The 17,342-nt window shown below is 42.4% G+C and overlaps 1 protein-coding gene across 2 annotated transcripts in view; it reads left to right on the top strand.

Annotated features, from left to right (window-relative positions):
• The first annotated feature begins 12,808 nt into the window (after positions 1–12,808).
• The window catches only part of LTA4H (leukotriene A4 hydrolase), a 30,573-nt gene continuing 26,039 nt past the window's right edge, over positions 12,809–17,342 (top strand). The window contains exons 1-2 of one of the 2 annotated variants that reach the window (XM_084617296.1): positions 12,809–12,994; positions 16,920–17,050. In XM_084617296.1, coding sequence (XP_084473422.1) covers positions 12,842–12,994; positions 16,920–17,050 — 284 coding nt within the window. In that variant the 5' untranslated portion in view covers positions 12,809–12,841. Of the gene's footprint in view, positions 12,995–13,274; positions 13,463–16,919; positions 17,051–17,342 lie in introns of those variants that run through there. The other variant, XM_084617297.1, reaches the window with a different exon arrangement.

Below are 17,342 nucleotides of genomic sequence, written 5' to 3' on the forward strand. Positions count from 1 at the left end.
TTTTCTTCTTCTCTGCCACCTCCACCCATCTGGCTCCAATCTCTCCTGCCTCAATTACAGTTTTGGGTTTCCCATCTAGGATGTATCTTTCTATTTCCTCAGGAACACCCTCTAAGAATTGTTCCATTTGCATTAGGAAGGGCAAATTTACTGGAGATTCAACACTTGCTCCTGATATCCAGGCATCCCAATGTTTTACAATGTGGTAGGCATGTCGGGTAAATGACATGTCTGGTTTCCACCTTAGGGCTCTGAACCTCCGACGAGACTGCTCGGGTGTTATCCCCATTCTGACTCTCGCCTTGGATTTAAACAGTTCATACTTGTTCATGTGTTCTTTAGGCATTTCAGCTGCCACCTCAGCTAAGGGTCCACTGAGCTGCGGCCTCAGCTCTACCATGTATTGGTCAGTAGAGATGTTGTACCCAAGGCAGGCCCTTTCGAAGTTTTCTAAGAAGGTCTCAGTATCATCACCTGCCTTGTAGGTGGGGAACTTTCTGGGATGGGAAGTGGTACCTGGAGAAGGATTGCTAGGGTTTGTTGGTATATTCTGCTGGGCCTTTATCCTCTCCATCTCCTCCACATGCTTCCTTGCCTCCATTTCCCTCTTGTGGGCAGCCTCCTGTACCTCCTTCTCCAGCCGCATGAGTTCTATCTGTCTTTCATGTTCCCTTTGTTTTTCCTCAGCCTGCAATTTGGCTAATTCCAGCTGTAGTCGAGCTGAGGATTTGGCCATTCTAACCTCTCTGTTTTTAACTAACTTTACACCCGAGGTTTAGAAATAAACAAACAAAACTTGGCTGTAAAATTTTGCTGTGCTGGAATAGAATACCTATTCTCTGATAGTGATTGTCAGCCTACAGAAAAAGACAATTCCCTTGTCTCTGCTCTGGGCCCAAATTAAAGCAAAAAACCTCCAACTACTTGGAAAACTGCTTACCCAGCCCAAAGAAAAAAAAAAATTTCTTTTCAAACCTGTGCTCCTTGTAAAACAAAAAAAAAAAAATCAAAATCCTAAAAAAAAAACCCTGCCACTTTTGTCTCCAGGCAAATGGGTAGAGCACACACCCCCTATTTACTTTTAGGAAGAAAAGAGAAAAAAAAAAAAACCTCTGGGTTGGAAGACTGTGAATTTCCCTGCAGGAGTTAAGTACCCTGCCTCCAGGCAAGAAAACCTGCAATTCACAAGATAATCCCCTTTTGTCTCTGCTTGGCCACAAAGCAGAGAGAAACCAAGCTGCTTTCAGTTTCAAAGCTGCCTTCTGGACTTCCTAAAAATTCCTTTTTAAAATCTGTATTTCTAGTTCAAAAAATCTCAACTGGATCTCAAAATGATTTCAGGTTAATCCCACCACTGTGCCACCATGTCAAGGTTCCTCCCCCACTCTGAACTCTAGGGTACAGATGTGGGGACCTGCATGAAAAACCTCCTAAGCTTATCTTTACCAGCTTAGGTCAAAACTTCCCCAAGGTAACAAATATTACCCCCGTTATCCTTGGAATGGCCGCTACCACCACCAAACTAATACTGGTTACTGGGGAAGAGCTGTTTGGACGCGTCCTTCCCCCCAAAATACTTCCCAAAACCTTGCACCCCACTTCCTGGACAAGGTTTGGTAAAAAGCCTCACCAATTTGCCTAGGTGACTACAGACCCAGACCCTTGGATCTTAAGAACAATGAACAATCCTCCCAACACTTGCACTCCCCCTTTCTTGGGAAATGTTGGATAAAAAGCCTCACCAATTTGCATAGGTGACCACAGACCCAAACCCTTGGATCTGAGAACAATGAAAAAGCATTCAGTGTTTTACAAGAAGACTTTTAATAAAAAATAGAAGTAAATAGAAATAAAGAAATCCCCCCTGTAAAATCAGGATGGTATATATCTTACAGGGTAATTAGATTCAAAAACATAGAGAACCCCTCTAGGCAAAACCTTAAGTTACAAAAAAGATACACAGACAGAAATAGTTATTCTATTCAGCACAATTCTTTTCTCAGCCATTTAAAGAAATCATAATCTAACACATACCTAGCTAGATTACTTACTAAAAGTTCTAAGACTCCATTCCTGTTCTGTCCCCGGCCAAAACGACTACAGACAGACACACAAACCCTTTGTTTCTCTCCCTCCTCCCAGCTTTTGAAAGTATCTTGTCTCCTCATTGGTCATTTTGGTCAGGTGCCAGCGAGGTTACCTTTAGCTTCTTAACCCTTTACAGGTGAGAGGAGCTTTCCCCTGGCCAGGAGGGATTTCAAAGGGGTTTACCCTTCCCTTTATATTTATGACAGGCCCATTGGAGGGGGCGGGAGTGGGGGAATGGTCTAAGAGGCACAACACAAAACTCAGGCCATGTGGGAGGAGCGGCTAGGGTGGGTTTAAGACATTTTTGCACCTTCCTGATTCTGGGCTGCTGTTGGAGCTGGTGTGGCCTCTGGAGTAATCGAGGAAGTCTGTCCCAGCAGCACCCCAGCATCCCTACTGTGTCAGTGCTCGCAGTGGGGGGCTCACAAAGAAGTGTAAGGTACTTTGTGAAAAGCCTGCACTAGGGGAATACTCCCCTGGTCAGCTGTGGGACTCTTAACAGCAGCTACACCAGAGAGCTGTGGTGGAGTGGAATATCCCTCCCCTGGAATCTATTTTCAATTTACTTCAAAATTCTGTTATTAAAACTCAGAATTTGGATTAAAAATCATTATTTCTGAGGACTTCACACATGATTTCTTTGAATGTTTGGGGTTAGCAACAGTAATTAAATATGTGCTCAACTTTAAATGATCCACTGCCTTCAGCAGAACCAAAGTTGAAACCTATTTAAGCATGTGTTTAAGTGCTTTGCTGGAGAGGGACCAAAGCTATGGAGGCAAAAACACACTTGTAGGAATCTCTCCAGTCAAATCCCACAGACGTGTTGATCCTGCACTGTTCCAAATGTGAATAAACACAAAGTAAAATGGGGTGAGGTGGACAGAAAACACAGGTGAGGCTAATCCAGCATTGACAGCAGCACATACTGATGCCACCATGTTACCCCGCTGAATAGTCAATTTCCTTTGCATGATAAGTAAGCTTGGAAGGAGTAGACTTTGTCTGTAAATGTTCATTCCAGCATGTGAACACACACAGACAAAACCATATTTCTATCAATAAAAAATTATGGATAGGCAAAGTAAGAAAAATGCTGCTTGAGAACTTAGTTTGATTTAAGGAGATTTACTCTGTATATTTTGATATGTGATCTTGACAATTTGTTTTTTTAATGATCAAAGCTTTAACTTTTTGAATTCAGCATCTACTGTCATTAAATAATTTAACATTTAAAAAGTGAAGCTATACTCTTGTAACTGCATGAAGGAGTAAGATAAAGACCAGCCCTTCTTAACCTTGTTATCTAAAGAAACATATCCCATTTTATTTTATTTTTTATTTAAAAAAAAACCAACACGCCAGCATTGGTCATTGATGAATGAAATGAAAAACACAGTAACATTAAAAAAAAGACCTGTCTTTACAGTATAGTGGATGTTCTGTAGAGCTTTAGTGAAACAAAAATGTTTAAGATACACTACCCTAGTGTATGCGGGGGAATAGTCCTGCTCTTGTGGGGAACTTTCCTGGCTTCTGCACTACCCCGGTGAAGTGGCTTAGCAAAAGGATCTGAGTCCTTGCTCCCACTTCCTTTACCCAGTGGCCTCCCTGCCCGTGAGGACTCCCCTTCCACTCTCCTGTCTGGCAGAGTCCTCGTAACCCCAACAAGGCTGGGCCCAGGATTCCTGGGGGGCTCGACCTCCAACCATGCTGTGGTCACCTAGGACAGGGGCTAGGGTGTCCCCACTCCGGGGTACTCTCTCTGCACTGGCCACTTCTCTGACCCACTGACCATTACGTACAAGTTAAAGCAAATGCAAGTTATTTAATCAACAATTAATTTTAAAAAGAATAAGGAAAAATGGGAAAGGTTAAAGGAAGCACATCAACCTGCTCTGTGGCAGGGAACATCACAAACAGTGACTCTGGAATGTCCGGGCTGTTCACAGCCTGTTCCTTGTAAGTCCCAGGCCTCCTCCTCAGGCCCTGGCTGTGCTGCAGGGATGCTGTGGGTTGGACACTTGCTCTGGTGGTGGCCACACGCTCTCAGGCTCTAAGTGGTAGGACCCTTCTTCCCAGTGTCGCCCCCGCCCTGTCGGGGTTACGATCCAAGCCTGGCCTGCAGAGCCCCTTGGCTGAGGCGTCTCCCTGTGCTGGGCCCGCTGCCCAGGGTCCCCCTCGCTCTCCCCAGCTGCTCACCGCACCCAGCTCTGGACTGCTCCAGCCCCAGCTCCACCACTCTGTCTCAGCACTGCTGCTGATCTGCCTCCAGCTCCCTGGGCTGCTTCTCTGGCCCCTCTGGCTCCGGTTGCTGCAGCTCTGCTCCCAGGACAGGGTCTGCTCTCTCTGGGCTGTTTTTCTGGTCCCTCTGGATCTGGCCCAGCTCTGCTCCCCAGCTTAGCTTGGGCCCCTGCTTTCTCCTTAGCTGGGCCCCACTCTGTCTGACCCAGGCAATTCTAGCTCACACGGAGGACGGGACCTCCCTGGCCTCCTGACTCCCTGATTAGCCTGCCCACCGTGTTATTCAGGATGACCTGGAGCATTGGCCTCTCCCCGCTGTTCCTGGGTCTGTCAGTCTCAGGGTCCTGATTCCCCATCCACCCTTCCCCCTTTTTAGTATTGGGAGCTAGCACCTAAAACACCCCCACTGAATGTTAGTAAGGGGGCAACAGTCCCCTTACACTAGCATTAGCTTATTTTTAAAGTAATGACTACAGAAATTCTTAACCTAACAAAAACTGTTCTTCTTATACACTATAAAGAAAGCTTTACATGTCAGCATATACTATAAAAATCCTCAATTGAGGGGGCTTCCAATCAAATTTTACTTAAAGCACAGTGGGAAATGTCACTATGGATAACCCATATTTACGTATGTGTTTCAACTAAAAACAAAGCTTAAAAAGGCAAAAACCATATGTCAGCACGAATAATTGTGTAATTACTAAGGAGAGAAATGAGCGTGGGGCATGTTTCAATTAGCATGTTTCCCCACATCCCCTTTTGCTTTTTAAAATACTAACTTTTGCAGTGAAAGAATTTTTCATCACAGGATTAAAGCTAAATAAAATGAGGACTGAAATAAAGTGATTAAAAGCTATATTGTCAAATTTTAAAAATAATGAAAGCATTCTTTGACATCTGAAAGAATTTCCAAAAGCAGGAAATAGATTAAGATAATTATTTAGTTATGGAAATTAAATTATCATCCCTGTGACACAACTTAGATAAAGATTTTTTTATACAGTAATTTTTTTGGTCATAATGACTTGCACAGTAAGAGGAAAAAATTCTGTAAAAATAGTTTTCAGGAATATAAATTGTGAAGAAATAAGTTCCTGGAGAAAAAGCAATATTATACAAAATCCTCCTGTAAACCAGGGTTTTACAATTAAAAATAAAAGTAAAAAGACATGTCATAGCTTTCTAAATGTTTAAAGGGACTCTTTAAAAAATAGCGCTAGTTTGCTTTTTAGAGTTTTGCCTAAGTGAAATGACCAGAATACAAGAAAAGCCAACCAAACAAAAACTGCTCTAAAGACTAACCATTTGTAAAGAAAGTTTTAAACATTAGGGTACAGTATAAAACCCACAACTGATAGGTTTTACAATTAAAAAAAAAATTAAAAGACAAAAGCCATAGCTTTGTGATCACACAAAATTCAGAGATAAGGTTATAGCCTATGACTCCGTTATCTGAATTAACTGCCCCACCGTACCTACCCACTCCCTGCTCCTCCTTTTTTAAATTTAAAACGGTCATCTGTTCATGTTCTTTAGCTAAACTTAGAATTTATTATCCTATCAAAGTTTTAAATTAAACTTTAAAAGGTTTAACAAGTAAAACAGGATTGGGGCAATAAGAGAACTGTCCTGGATTTTAGGGGAATATTGATAACTGTCTGAAATCGTTTTTAGTGGAACAGCTTTGTAGGTAGCCATTCTTTGTTTGTTATCATGCTTTAGCACGGGCAAGCGGTTGTCATACAGGAGCATTTCCCCATTTTGTGAGGCTTTATTTCCTCCATTCAGTGGGCTATCAGAAATAAATAAATAAGTCTAGAAGAAACACTGGCGGATTACTTTTTGTGAGGCTCCTAGGGCAACACACATACCCCCTTCCCTCATAAACTAAGTGGTGTAGGACAGGCTCAAAGCTTTATTTTCAGACATAATGTTTACTTTATAAATTATTGCAGTTGCCAGATCACAGATTGTTAGATTGCCACTTAAAAAAAAGTACATATGGTTGTGAAATCTGTTTTCCCATAGGGTTCTTAGTAGCATCCAGTTCTCCAGGGCTACAACACTACAGATCAGAAATGCAACACTCATTAAGCCTATGCAACCTGTTGGCTCAAAGTGGGGAAGTGTTTCTATATGGCAAACGCTTGTCCATGCTAAGGCATTACAACTAACAAAAAATGGCTACCGACAAAACTGTTTCATTAAAAAAGATTTCAGTCAGATATCAATATTCCCCTAACAGCTGAGGCTGACTCCCCTGGCTTTTACTTACAACTACAGATAAAATCAGAAAAAAATGCTTTAAACAGTGATACCCATCAAAATTATTTAAAAAATAATAAAAATCAAATTCTGCCAAACTTAATAAGGATCACACTTAAGTCAGTGTTTCCTCATACACTCCTGTGCGCTCACTCTTGCATAAGAGCATATGTACAAGAGGCATCAGACTACTGCTTAGTGCAGAGGACTATGTTCAGTAGTTAACCTCTCCTGGAACCATGTGTAGTTTCTACTTTCATTTACCACTCTAGTATGTGTGGACAGGCAGGGGGAAAGCCCAGTTAGTGCTGTGCCAGCTCTGCACCACCTCTAAGATGCACCAAGTAGATCTCACAAAGGAGTGAATTCAGCTTAAAAAAAAGTTTTAGGCCTAGGGTACCACAGATTTGGACTGCTGCCTTGAGCTTAGCTAAAACATAAGATGTTATTCCACCCTTTCGGTGTTATAACTAATGAGAAGCAGCCTCCTCAGATGTGAAGCCTCTATGGAGATGTATGTATTTCTACATATTGTACAGGGCCTGTAGGACCAAAACGACTCCACAAAATATTCCTTCTGAACAGCATGAAGTACTTATACAGCTCCTAGGATGTAGTGCACATACTAGGAAATGTGATGGGTCCAGTGGTGATTAAAGGGCTTAATTCTGCAAAGTGATGAGCAATTTGGCCTCAGACCAGCACCGCACTTAAGGACCTGCTTAACTTTAAGCACCTAAGTAGTCCCACTCACTTCAGTGGGGCTTCTCATATGTTTATAGCTAAGCATGTGGTTGAGTGGTCAGTACCTTGCGGGTCCAGTCCCATACTGAGAACCAAGAGACCTAAGTGTTCAGAGATCACTCAAGTACCTTTCTTTGCAGGAGAGAATCGCTGAAGAACATTTCAGTGAATAGCCTTCTAGAAATGTGTTCTTAAAACATATTTTAGTTGGATTGAAGACTATGAAGCCAATAAATCCTGTGTAGACAAAGAGAACTTTTTTTTTAACCACAGTTCATTTCTTCCAAATGAAGTTTCAATCAGCTGGGGTTAATTTTAAGATGCCTGTCAATCTCTTTACTTTTCTACAAGCTTCATGCTGAAGAAATTAGCTCATTAGGTGGGTTTCTGCCATACACTGTCCATAGATGTAAACAGTATAACTGAGAAAAGAGGAACTAGATATGTGCTCATCTGAAAGATTTCACCATCTTGGATTTAACTGAAAAAAACTGAGGCAAGCATAATGCGGAGTAGGCTAATTGTTGTCTGTCTGCACAGCACCTTGCTTAATGAGGCTCTGGCCCTAACCTAATAATAATAATGAAATGTGTTAACAAAAAAAAAGCTGATGGGAAAGCTGAATAATTTAATGGAATGGAGATGGAATTATTGTGGCTTGAAGCTAGGGGCTTTAAAAGCAGTAAGTTAATATAACAGTGTACCCATAGGTTATGAGTCTGCTTTTTCAGAAGTGGCTAGTGATTTGGGGAACTTTAATTTGTAGGTGACCAGCTTGAGACAACTTAAAATGCTGAGCACCTGCTCTCTGAAAAGTAGGCCTCTATAAATTGTCTGAAATTGGGGCACCTAAAAGCAGAGGCATGTGAAATCACTGGTCACTCTTGAAAATTCAGGTCATGTGTACCACTAGGAAACTATGGAGCCAAAAGTTTGATTACATATGGAAAAAAAAAAAAATAAAGGATCAACTATAAGAAGGGACTGGAAAAGCTTCAAAATAGAACTAAAGAAGTAAAACTCACCCTAAAACTAAGGTGGAGAACGAAAGGTGACACTTTTAATAAGCTATTACATTTGTAAAATATCCCCAAATACTGAAAAAATAGATCTGTCTCCAGAACAAATGCCGAGGGTAATTCTGAAAGACAAGCTCTGTTGGAGCAGCTCAGAGAAAAAGGATACTATGAACAAATATTCTAGAGTTGCCCAAGAACAAATAAGTTATTGATATGATGTTAATAAAAATCATACATTTCAATCCTATCTATCTAGAAAAATCAATGACTAGACTGTTCACATACAGAGGCTAAACAGGTCTTTGGCTGCAAAAGATTGTATTTAAACATTCTAAGTAGTGGATATGTCAGGGCGATCAGGGAAAGAGTGGACATCAGATCTACTCTAATCGTGAGCTATTACTGAGACACAGAGGTGGTTGCCCCTGTAAAACGCTAATGTAAGCTGTTGCTGGAATGTCTAATGCTCACTTTCACACGTGTGATTGTTTTAGTACAATATGGGACAGATCTCTGGCTGGCGTAAAGTGGTATAGTTCCAGAGACTGCAGTGGAGTTACAATTTACACCAGCTCAGGATCTAGTCCTAGAATATAAATGTGTTGGAAATAAATTTTAAATGCTTGGGATCAGATTCTGCTCTCAGATAAGTATGTGGCACTCCTTAAAGTTAATGGAACCTTTGAAATGTGTCCCATAACAAATTTAAAATGCAGAGGAACTATGTGGTTTTTTTGTGCTGACCACTATCTTCAGTGCAGCTGTGTTGTGAAAGCATTAGCTGCCAAAGGAAGGAAATAGTGGACAGATGTTAATTGTGATAGGTTGACATTTTTTCATATTGAGATGAAATTCTTCAATGCTTTCTTCCTTCTCGCCTTAGGGAAAACCAGAATCTAGACAGCAGTGGGTAAAAATTAGTCAGTCTATGGCAATGACCAACCTTCATTTTTCTCAAAATACATGTTGGGTAGGCAGACAGAGTTCCTACCAGTATCTCAACTACTGGTCTTAGTGTCCACCAAACATACAAGAAATCATCATGACTCCATGTAGCAAAATCAATAGACAACAGTGGATTAGATAGCTTGTTTCCTAGCTGCCAGTTCATCATTCTTATGCTGCACTTTTCTGGGGGTGTTAAGAAAGCTAGTGAATGCCTTGCAAGTGTCATTCTGACAAATACCAGTGTTAAAGACCATGAGGCAAAATATAATCTGTCATATCTTTGATCTTACTATAATCATCTTTACAACTAGTTTGTTACCCATACATTCACTTGGTTATTCAATATTATCAAGCAAAAATTAGCTGTATGGACAATAATAAATTTAATAATCAATTTCAGAATGGCTGCCTACAGGTATCAGCCCCAGAAACTTGTGAGGATAAGGGACGAGGAGCCATTCAAAAAACCTAAGAACTTAAGTTGAGAAAAAAATGACTCAAGGTGCCAGAAAGTTAAGGTACAAGTGGAGTATAAGGAATGCAGAGCTCATAGCTATCCTCACATTAAACTTTTCATGTGAACAGATTTCAAGAAAAAGAGTTTCAGGAGAACCAAAATGGAATTTGACAGATTCCTAGCTGCCTGCCTGGAAGACTTGTTAGTTTCATTTTCTGCCCCTCTGTCCCACTTCAGGATGAAAGTTTTTTCAAAAAATGCAAAATTTTTCTCAGGAGGGGACTTCAATTTTTCAGCCAGCTCCAATCACATTGTTTATTCACCCAAACTGCACGAGTAGTGAAACTCATAAGTGTTCCTACTACTGTAGACACAATAAGAAGCTTGCTGCAGGGACCACCTTTCCTGTGTGCCTTGGATGGAATTTACTCCTGGGCAGAGGGCCAGCACATGATATAGGCTCTACTTAAATTCCATTTTGAGAATTGAAGCATTGTGTGTGTATCTTATACTAGGGCACTGCATAGGAATAAATTTCATCCCCAAGGCGTTTTGCAGCTAGGGAATGGAGATATACATGCAATCATTACTGTGGTATGTCTTAACTTGAATGCTGAACTGTGCAACCATGATAGCATCTTAATGTCTGTCACTTTTGGTACAGAATAATTTGTTTAGCACTCCTAATTCAGGCAAATTTATTGGGGTAGGGGTGGCAAATTATATTTTCAATGATGATCTGGTGGCTGGGTCTATAAAGTTAAGACAATATATTAGCCTACTTCACAGATCTCCTTGTAGAAAGGTTACTTACATCTTATGGGGGAATCTTTTTAATATTCTCATGCTCAAAATAACTGAACCATTTTTGCTCAAATTCATCTTCAGATAGAAAAAAATCATGGAAAAATTCAGCTCAAAAAGAGTTTCAGAAAACAAGCAAATTAAAATTGGGCGTGTCACTTATGAGCTCCCCCAAAATCCACACAACTCCTGGTTTCATGTATGTCTTTGATCACAAGAGATGACTGGGAAACTGTCTTCCCCTCCCACTAATATGTGAGAGTTTGATTACCTTCCCTCCCCTCCGCATTTGAATGGGACAAAAATCAATCTCAAAAATATTTATGAACTAAACAAAATGAAATTTTGTTTTGGGTCAATAGAAACATTTTGTTTCAATTTTGATTTCAACTTTTTTCAGTCTATTTAGCTGAAAATTTCTAAACAATCATTTTGATCCAGAGAATGGAAATCTTTTATTTTGAAAATACCAAAATATTTCAACAATTTAAACTTTTTTCTCAACACTTTTTTATTTGGGAAATTTGTCTAACTGACCCGGTTTTATGAACAGTTTTGATTTGTGACTAATCAGTATTTTTCAATGAAAAATTACTCGTTTAAAAAAATCTGGACCAACTCTACTGGTCACCTACCTTTCAAAGGTGTTATATATACTATGGACTTGTCTCTGGAGAAGTCTGTCGTGAGGGTACTAAATGCAAATTTAACATGGCACATCGAGACTCACTTCAAGTCTATATAAAGCCTAACTTACACCTTCTTAGATAAACCCTCCCTAAGGTCTAATTCAGGTGCAGTTTTATATTAGAAACAGAAAGTGGCCTGTTAATCATAAATAGGTAGAGTGGATATCCTGGCCTAGAAGGCAGTTAGAATCCTGATTACTTGTTGCACAAGTTCCTTTCGAATTCAGTCAATATACTTGTATTACTATGACTTTGGGGAACAGTCTTTATAATTTGAGTTCTATCTTAAATAATTAAGGTTGAGTTCTATCTTAAGGCTCCTTTTCTCAGTCACTCATAACTGCCCCAAAGATTCCTTTTGGGCTGAAATTTTCCAAGCTTGGTTTCAGGCAAAAGGCAAATGTTTCTGGAAAGTTTAACTAAAACTTATTCAGCTGTCTGTTATTTAGATACAAAAATACTTTCCCTCTATTTTCCTCCAGTTCAGCAGCTGAGCTTGGTAAATTCCTGAAGCTACAAAATGAACTATCTGTGCACACCGATCAATCTTAAAGTAGGCCGCTAAATTTTAACCTTTTCTTCTGTGCACACTTAACCCCCCATTTCCAAACCTTTGTTACATGTATATTTAAAAAAAAAAAATCTGTATTCAGACATTTATTGCTAGTGATCTATCATGTTAGAGGTTTTTAAGTTCAGCTTTTCTGAGGTACCCTCCTGGGGAAAGGGGGCAAGCATGGTTTGAAGAGAAAAAAACCTGAACTCTCAAAAAAGTCTAAAAATCTCCCTTTGAGCAGGCAGCAAAGAAAGTGGAATTTCAGTCCTATGGGGCATGTGAAGCAGGGACTTGGGTTTGGAACTGAACAGGGCAGCGAACCTGCGAAGGGAGCCCTGCTGTTGGGCGAGGTACAGCGCCAAGCACCGGACCCCTGCCCAGCCAGTAACTAGAAGCCAGGTTAGGTGGCTGAGCGCTGCGCTTAGCAGCAGCGATCATCAGCCTCAGCCAAGTCGCTGCATCCGTTCCTGGTTGCTTCGCTGCCTCTGGTTTCATGGGCGAGGGCGCTGCCAGAGCCAGCGCGCGGGACGGCCGTCCCGCCCCGCGCTGCCAACAGGGCGGGGGGCAGCTTTACAGGACACAGCCCGTGCGCTGCACAGCTGGGGATCGGGGCCTTACTGGCTAATGGGCCACCGGGGGAAAAAAATGACACCTCCCCGTCGGGGAATCGAACCCCGGTCTCCCGCGTGACAGGCGGGGATACTTACCACTATACTAACGAGGAGCTCTATAACACCCGTCATGCGTTCAACCCCTAAATCCTTTTCTACTCACCCCCTAGTGGGTGGAGCTCTTAAGTAATCCCTAGTAGCCAACCAAAACTTCCCCAGAAGGCGTTGGGCGCGGCTTCTCGCAAAGCACCACGGGCATTATTGTCCTCCAAGGTCCTTCCTCAGCCCCTTTTCCAGCAGTGCGGAACTACCCTTCCCAGGGGGCCTCGCGCGGCCCCTCTCCGGGAGCGGCCCCGCCCCTGACTCTACCCACCGGCGCTGCCCCGCCGCCACAGCGAGTTCGAGCCTGAGCCATGGCGGAGTCGGATCCGAGCTCCTTCGCCTCCCCCGCCGACCATCTCACGCAGCACCTCTACCTGCGCTGCCGCGTGGACTTCGGCAGCCGGACGCTGCGGGGCACAGCGGCCCTCACCGTGCGGGCCGGGCGGGACGGGCTGCGGTGCCTGGTAACGGCCCGGCCTGGGGGCTGGGGGCCTGGCGCCGGGCGGGCTGCCCGGGAATGGGTGGGAATGGCATTGCCCCCCCCCCCGCCCCCGATGGACGGCGCGGGGCTGGGAGCCTGGGGCCGGGGTTAACCCCCCCGGCTGGGCGGTGAGCGGAGGGTGAGGAGTCCGGGCAGTGCCCGCGCCCTGTGGGGCGAGAGGGGCCGCGTGTCCATCCCTCTCCCCCGCCCCCACGGCGGGGCCCCTCTGCGGGCAGCGCTTTGCCCCCCGCGCCCCGGTCTCCAGTCCGGCCTGGGCCGCCTCGAGGCGCCGGGCGGGGCCCGCGTTCCCTGGGCGCCCCCGGGGATCGCTCTCGCCGGGTCAGCGCCGCGCCTGGTGCCTCCGGGACCGATGTGCTCTGGGCCCCGGGGGGATAACGCTGGCCTCGGGCTGAGAAATCACCGCCAGGTGGGCAGGGCTCTCGATCCCGAGGTGAGACTGAGTGAATGTGCAGCGAGAACCAGGGGGGATAAAAATCAGATTTTTTTTTTTTTAAATAAAAAAAAATGCGGCTCTTGGGTTTTTTGTTTAAATCGGGTTTTTTGGATAAAAGGCTTTGTGAGGAAAAAGCCTGTCTAAAGGTAGTTTTAATTCAGATACGTGATAGCTCAAAGGTATCTCATTATGGAATAGGGATTATACATTCTAATTCTGTAGTGTGAGGCAATATATTCGTGTCATGATTAAGAAAAGTTGTGCAAATGAGTTCCGTAAAAGAGACCCAATTTAGGAATAGTACCATAGAATAACAACTATATTTTTTTCTCAAACATGAGAAATTCAAGAGTAGTCCAGAAGGAAGACAGGCAGTCCTTAAGAAAGAAGTATATGAAATAAAAAAGTTGACCAACCAAAAAAACCTGCCTGTGCAGACATGTTCCTTTCATCATTTTCAATGCAGCTTCCTCCTGAGAAGGAACACTTCTCGTGATGATGTTTCGTTCAGGCAATCAGGCCTTGGATTTCTTTGTTGCACTGTTTGCATTTTGTACGTATGCCGGTCTTACCCACAGGTAGAGGAACTTCATTAAAATACTCCCAAACTGGGTCTCTTTTGTGGTCTCCTGCCATTCTAGATTTTCTCTTCTTGTGAGTGAATGGTATGGTAGATCTCAAATCAATGAAGGCTACACTCAGAAAGACCTCAAGACTTCTGGAATATGCTGCTCAAACAGTTTAACTTTTGTTTCTGCTGCCTGTCTCTCCCGTCTCACATTTATCTCCAGACTTCTTTTCCTTGTCCAGATCTATTCCACCCCCAACAATCTTCTGTTCCTTGAACTTCTTGAAATTTTGCACTTTTAGAGAGAGGTAAGGGATTGACTCTGTGTACACAAATTTGCAGAGGGACAATAGGGTTGCAGTCTCTTTCTATTTTTTTTATTTACATTTTTGCTGTTAACAAGCATGTTATCTCTGGAGACACAAATCCACAGTTTCAGAACTGCAAAACTAATCATCTCTGATGGTATCTTCTAGACTGAGCCCCATTGGATAGATAGAAAGATTAACCTAAATAATCTGTACAGAAGCTCCTGGAACCCCATAAAATTGGGTCCCTAATCCATGAACTATTGAAACTCATTTACAAAATTTTTCTTAAACATGACATGAATATATTGTCTCATACTATAGAATTAGAATTTATAATCCCTATTCCATGATGAGATACATTATAGCTCAAAGGTATCTTAATTAAAACTATCTTTAGATAGGCTTTTTCCTCAAAAAAGCATTTTATCCAAAAAATCTGATTTTTTTTTTTTTTAAATCGGATTTTTAAAATTTAAATTTTTTTTAAAATCATTGATTTTTATCCACTGTGATCAAATTGATTTAAATCACTAGTCAGGAAGACTCGATTTACTTTAAATCAAATCCACCCTGATTGTTGGTGCACATTTTATGCAGTATAAGCCATACACTCCTAGGTTAGCATCCCTTAACTAGCATATGATGGCAACCGTTATTTCAGGCATTGTCTTTGAGTGCATTAAGAACAAGATAAAGGAAAATGTAGGTCCTAGAATGGAAGGTGAGCTGATGACCTCAATATATGGCTGAGGTGTTTAATGCCTATTTTCTTTCAGTCTTCCCTAAAGAGGTTAATAGTGACCAAATACTCAACATTATTAATATTAACAAGGGGGGAGGGTAAGAAATGCAAGCCAAAACAGGCAAAGAACAGGTTATAGGCTATTTAGATAACCTAGGGATGGCTCTAAATCTAGCTTATGGCAAAATGGGGCCCCCCTACCAACATCTCCCCCCCCCCCACATGCCTCCTGCCTTGCCGATCAGTGCCTTCCCTTTCCTCCCAGTGCCTACCGTTTCAGTGCGTCTGGAGGTCCTGGGAGGAAGGAAGGAGGGTGCAGCACACTCGGGGGGGAGGGTGGAACTGGGTGGAGAAGAGGCGGGGTGGGGGCCTTGGGGCAAAGGATGGAGTGAGGGCGGGACCTGAGCAGAGCTAGGGGAAGCACCCCTCCCCCGCCCCCCAGCAGATAGAAACTCAGTGCCTATGCCCCGGGCCCTGCACCCTCCTAGGGACAGCCCTGGCTTGATGTATTCAAGTCAAAAGGTCCTGATGAAATTAATCCTATGGTACTTACAGACAAGCAGAAGCCATCTAAGAACCATTAGCAATGATATTTGAGAACTTCTAGAGGACTGGTCACATTTCAGAGGCCTGAAGAAGGGAAAATATAGAACCTATCTTTAAAAAGGGGAACAAAGAGGACCCAGGGAATTATAGGTCAGATACTGGAACAAACTATTAAATCAATTTGTAAGTTACCTAGAGGATAATAATGGTATAAGAAATAGCCAGCATAGATTTGTCAAAAACATGTCACGTCAAACCAATCTAATTTTCTTTCTTGATAGGGTTACTGGCCTAGTGGATGGGGGAAGCAATAGATGAGCTATATCTTGATTTTAGTAAGGCTTTTGACACCGTCCCACATGATATTCTCAAAAGCACAGTAGAGAAATGTGGCTTAGATAAAACTACTATAAGGTGGGTGCACAACTGGTGAAAGACCATAGTTAAAGAGTAGTTAACACTGGATTACTGTCAAAGTGGGAGGGTGTATCCAGTGGGGTTCCACAGGAGTCAGTCCTGGGTCTCATGCTAGTCAATATTTTCATTACTGATTTGGATAAAGAAGTGGATAGTATGCTTATAAAATTTGCAGATGACACCAAGGTGGGAAGGGTTGCAAGCACTTTGAAGGACAGGATTAGAATTCAAAATGATCTTGACAAAGATCATCTTGGTCTGATATCAACCGGATGAAATTCAGTAAAGATAAGTGCAAAGTACTGCTCTTAAGGTGAAAAAAATCAAATGCCCAACTACAAAATGGGGACTAACTGGCTAGGTGGTAGTACTGCTAGAAACGATCTGGGGGCTTATAGTGGATCACACATTGAATAGGAGTCAACAATGTGATGCAGTTGAGAAAAAGGCCAATATTCTGGGGTGTATTAAGAGGAGGGTTATATGTAAGATATGGGAGGTAATTCTGCTCTGCTCTGAACTGATGGGTCCTCCGCTGGGTATGTCTGCACTGAAATGTCTAGCCATATCCATAGTCTCTCAGTCACAGATGTGGTGAAATTAAATTAATGCATTCCGGGGTGGGGGGGAAAAACAGGAACAGCATTAAATGCAGAGCTAAGAAATTGTGCTGTTGACTTCAACAAATCCTTTTCCACTCTAGATTTAACATGGTTACTAGATATTTGAACTAATTCATTAGGCAGAGACACTTTCAAGAACACCGAGCTGCCCTGGAAAGATATATTTTATTTATGAGTTTAAAGTGTTACTTATGTGTTACTTATGTGACTTATGTGTAGTCAGCACCTAACATTTGTTTGGTTACAGGCTTTGGATACAAAGGACCTTCAAATATCTAAAGTGGCAGTTAATGGACAGGAAACAAAATTTGCTCTTGGACAAAGACACAGTTTCAAAGGGACACCATTGGAAATCACTCTTCCTTTTGAACTGAGAAGGTATGCGTACTTGTTTGTGTCCTCCTCCTCTTTGTACAGACCTGCTAGGGATAGTCTATCTACAAAAGTGGCATGCTAAAGTATTTACTGAAAAAGTGCCAAGTATTTCAAACAGTCTAGCACTTCCCATAAGTGATCACATTTGTAGTCTGGCTGGTTTGTGCAAGTTTGCTTTTGTTCAGAATTGTGCTGATGAGTTTCTTTTATAGTTAACCCTAACCCTAAGTGTTTTCACTCATCAAGGCCTGAATTCTAGCCCTGATGTGTCTCTGCTGCAAGCTTGGTAAGAAGG

This window comes from Lepidochelys olivacea (assembly GCF_965140295.1).
Source record: "Lepidochelys olivacea isolate rLepOli2 genome assembly, chromosome: 1".
Lineage (NCBI taxonomy): Eukaryota > Metazoa > Chordata > Testudines > Cheloniidae > Lepidochelys > Lepidochelys olivacea.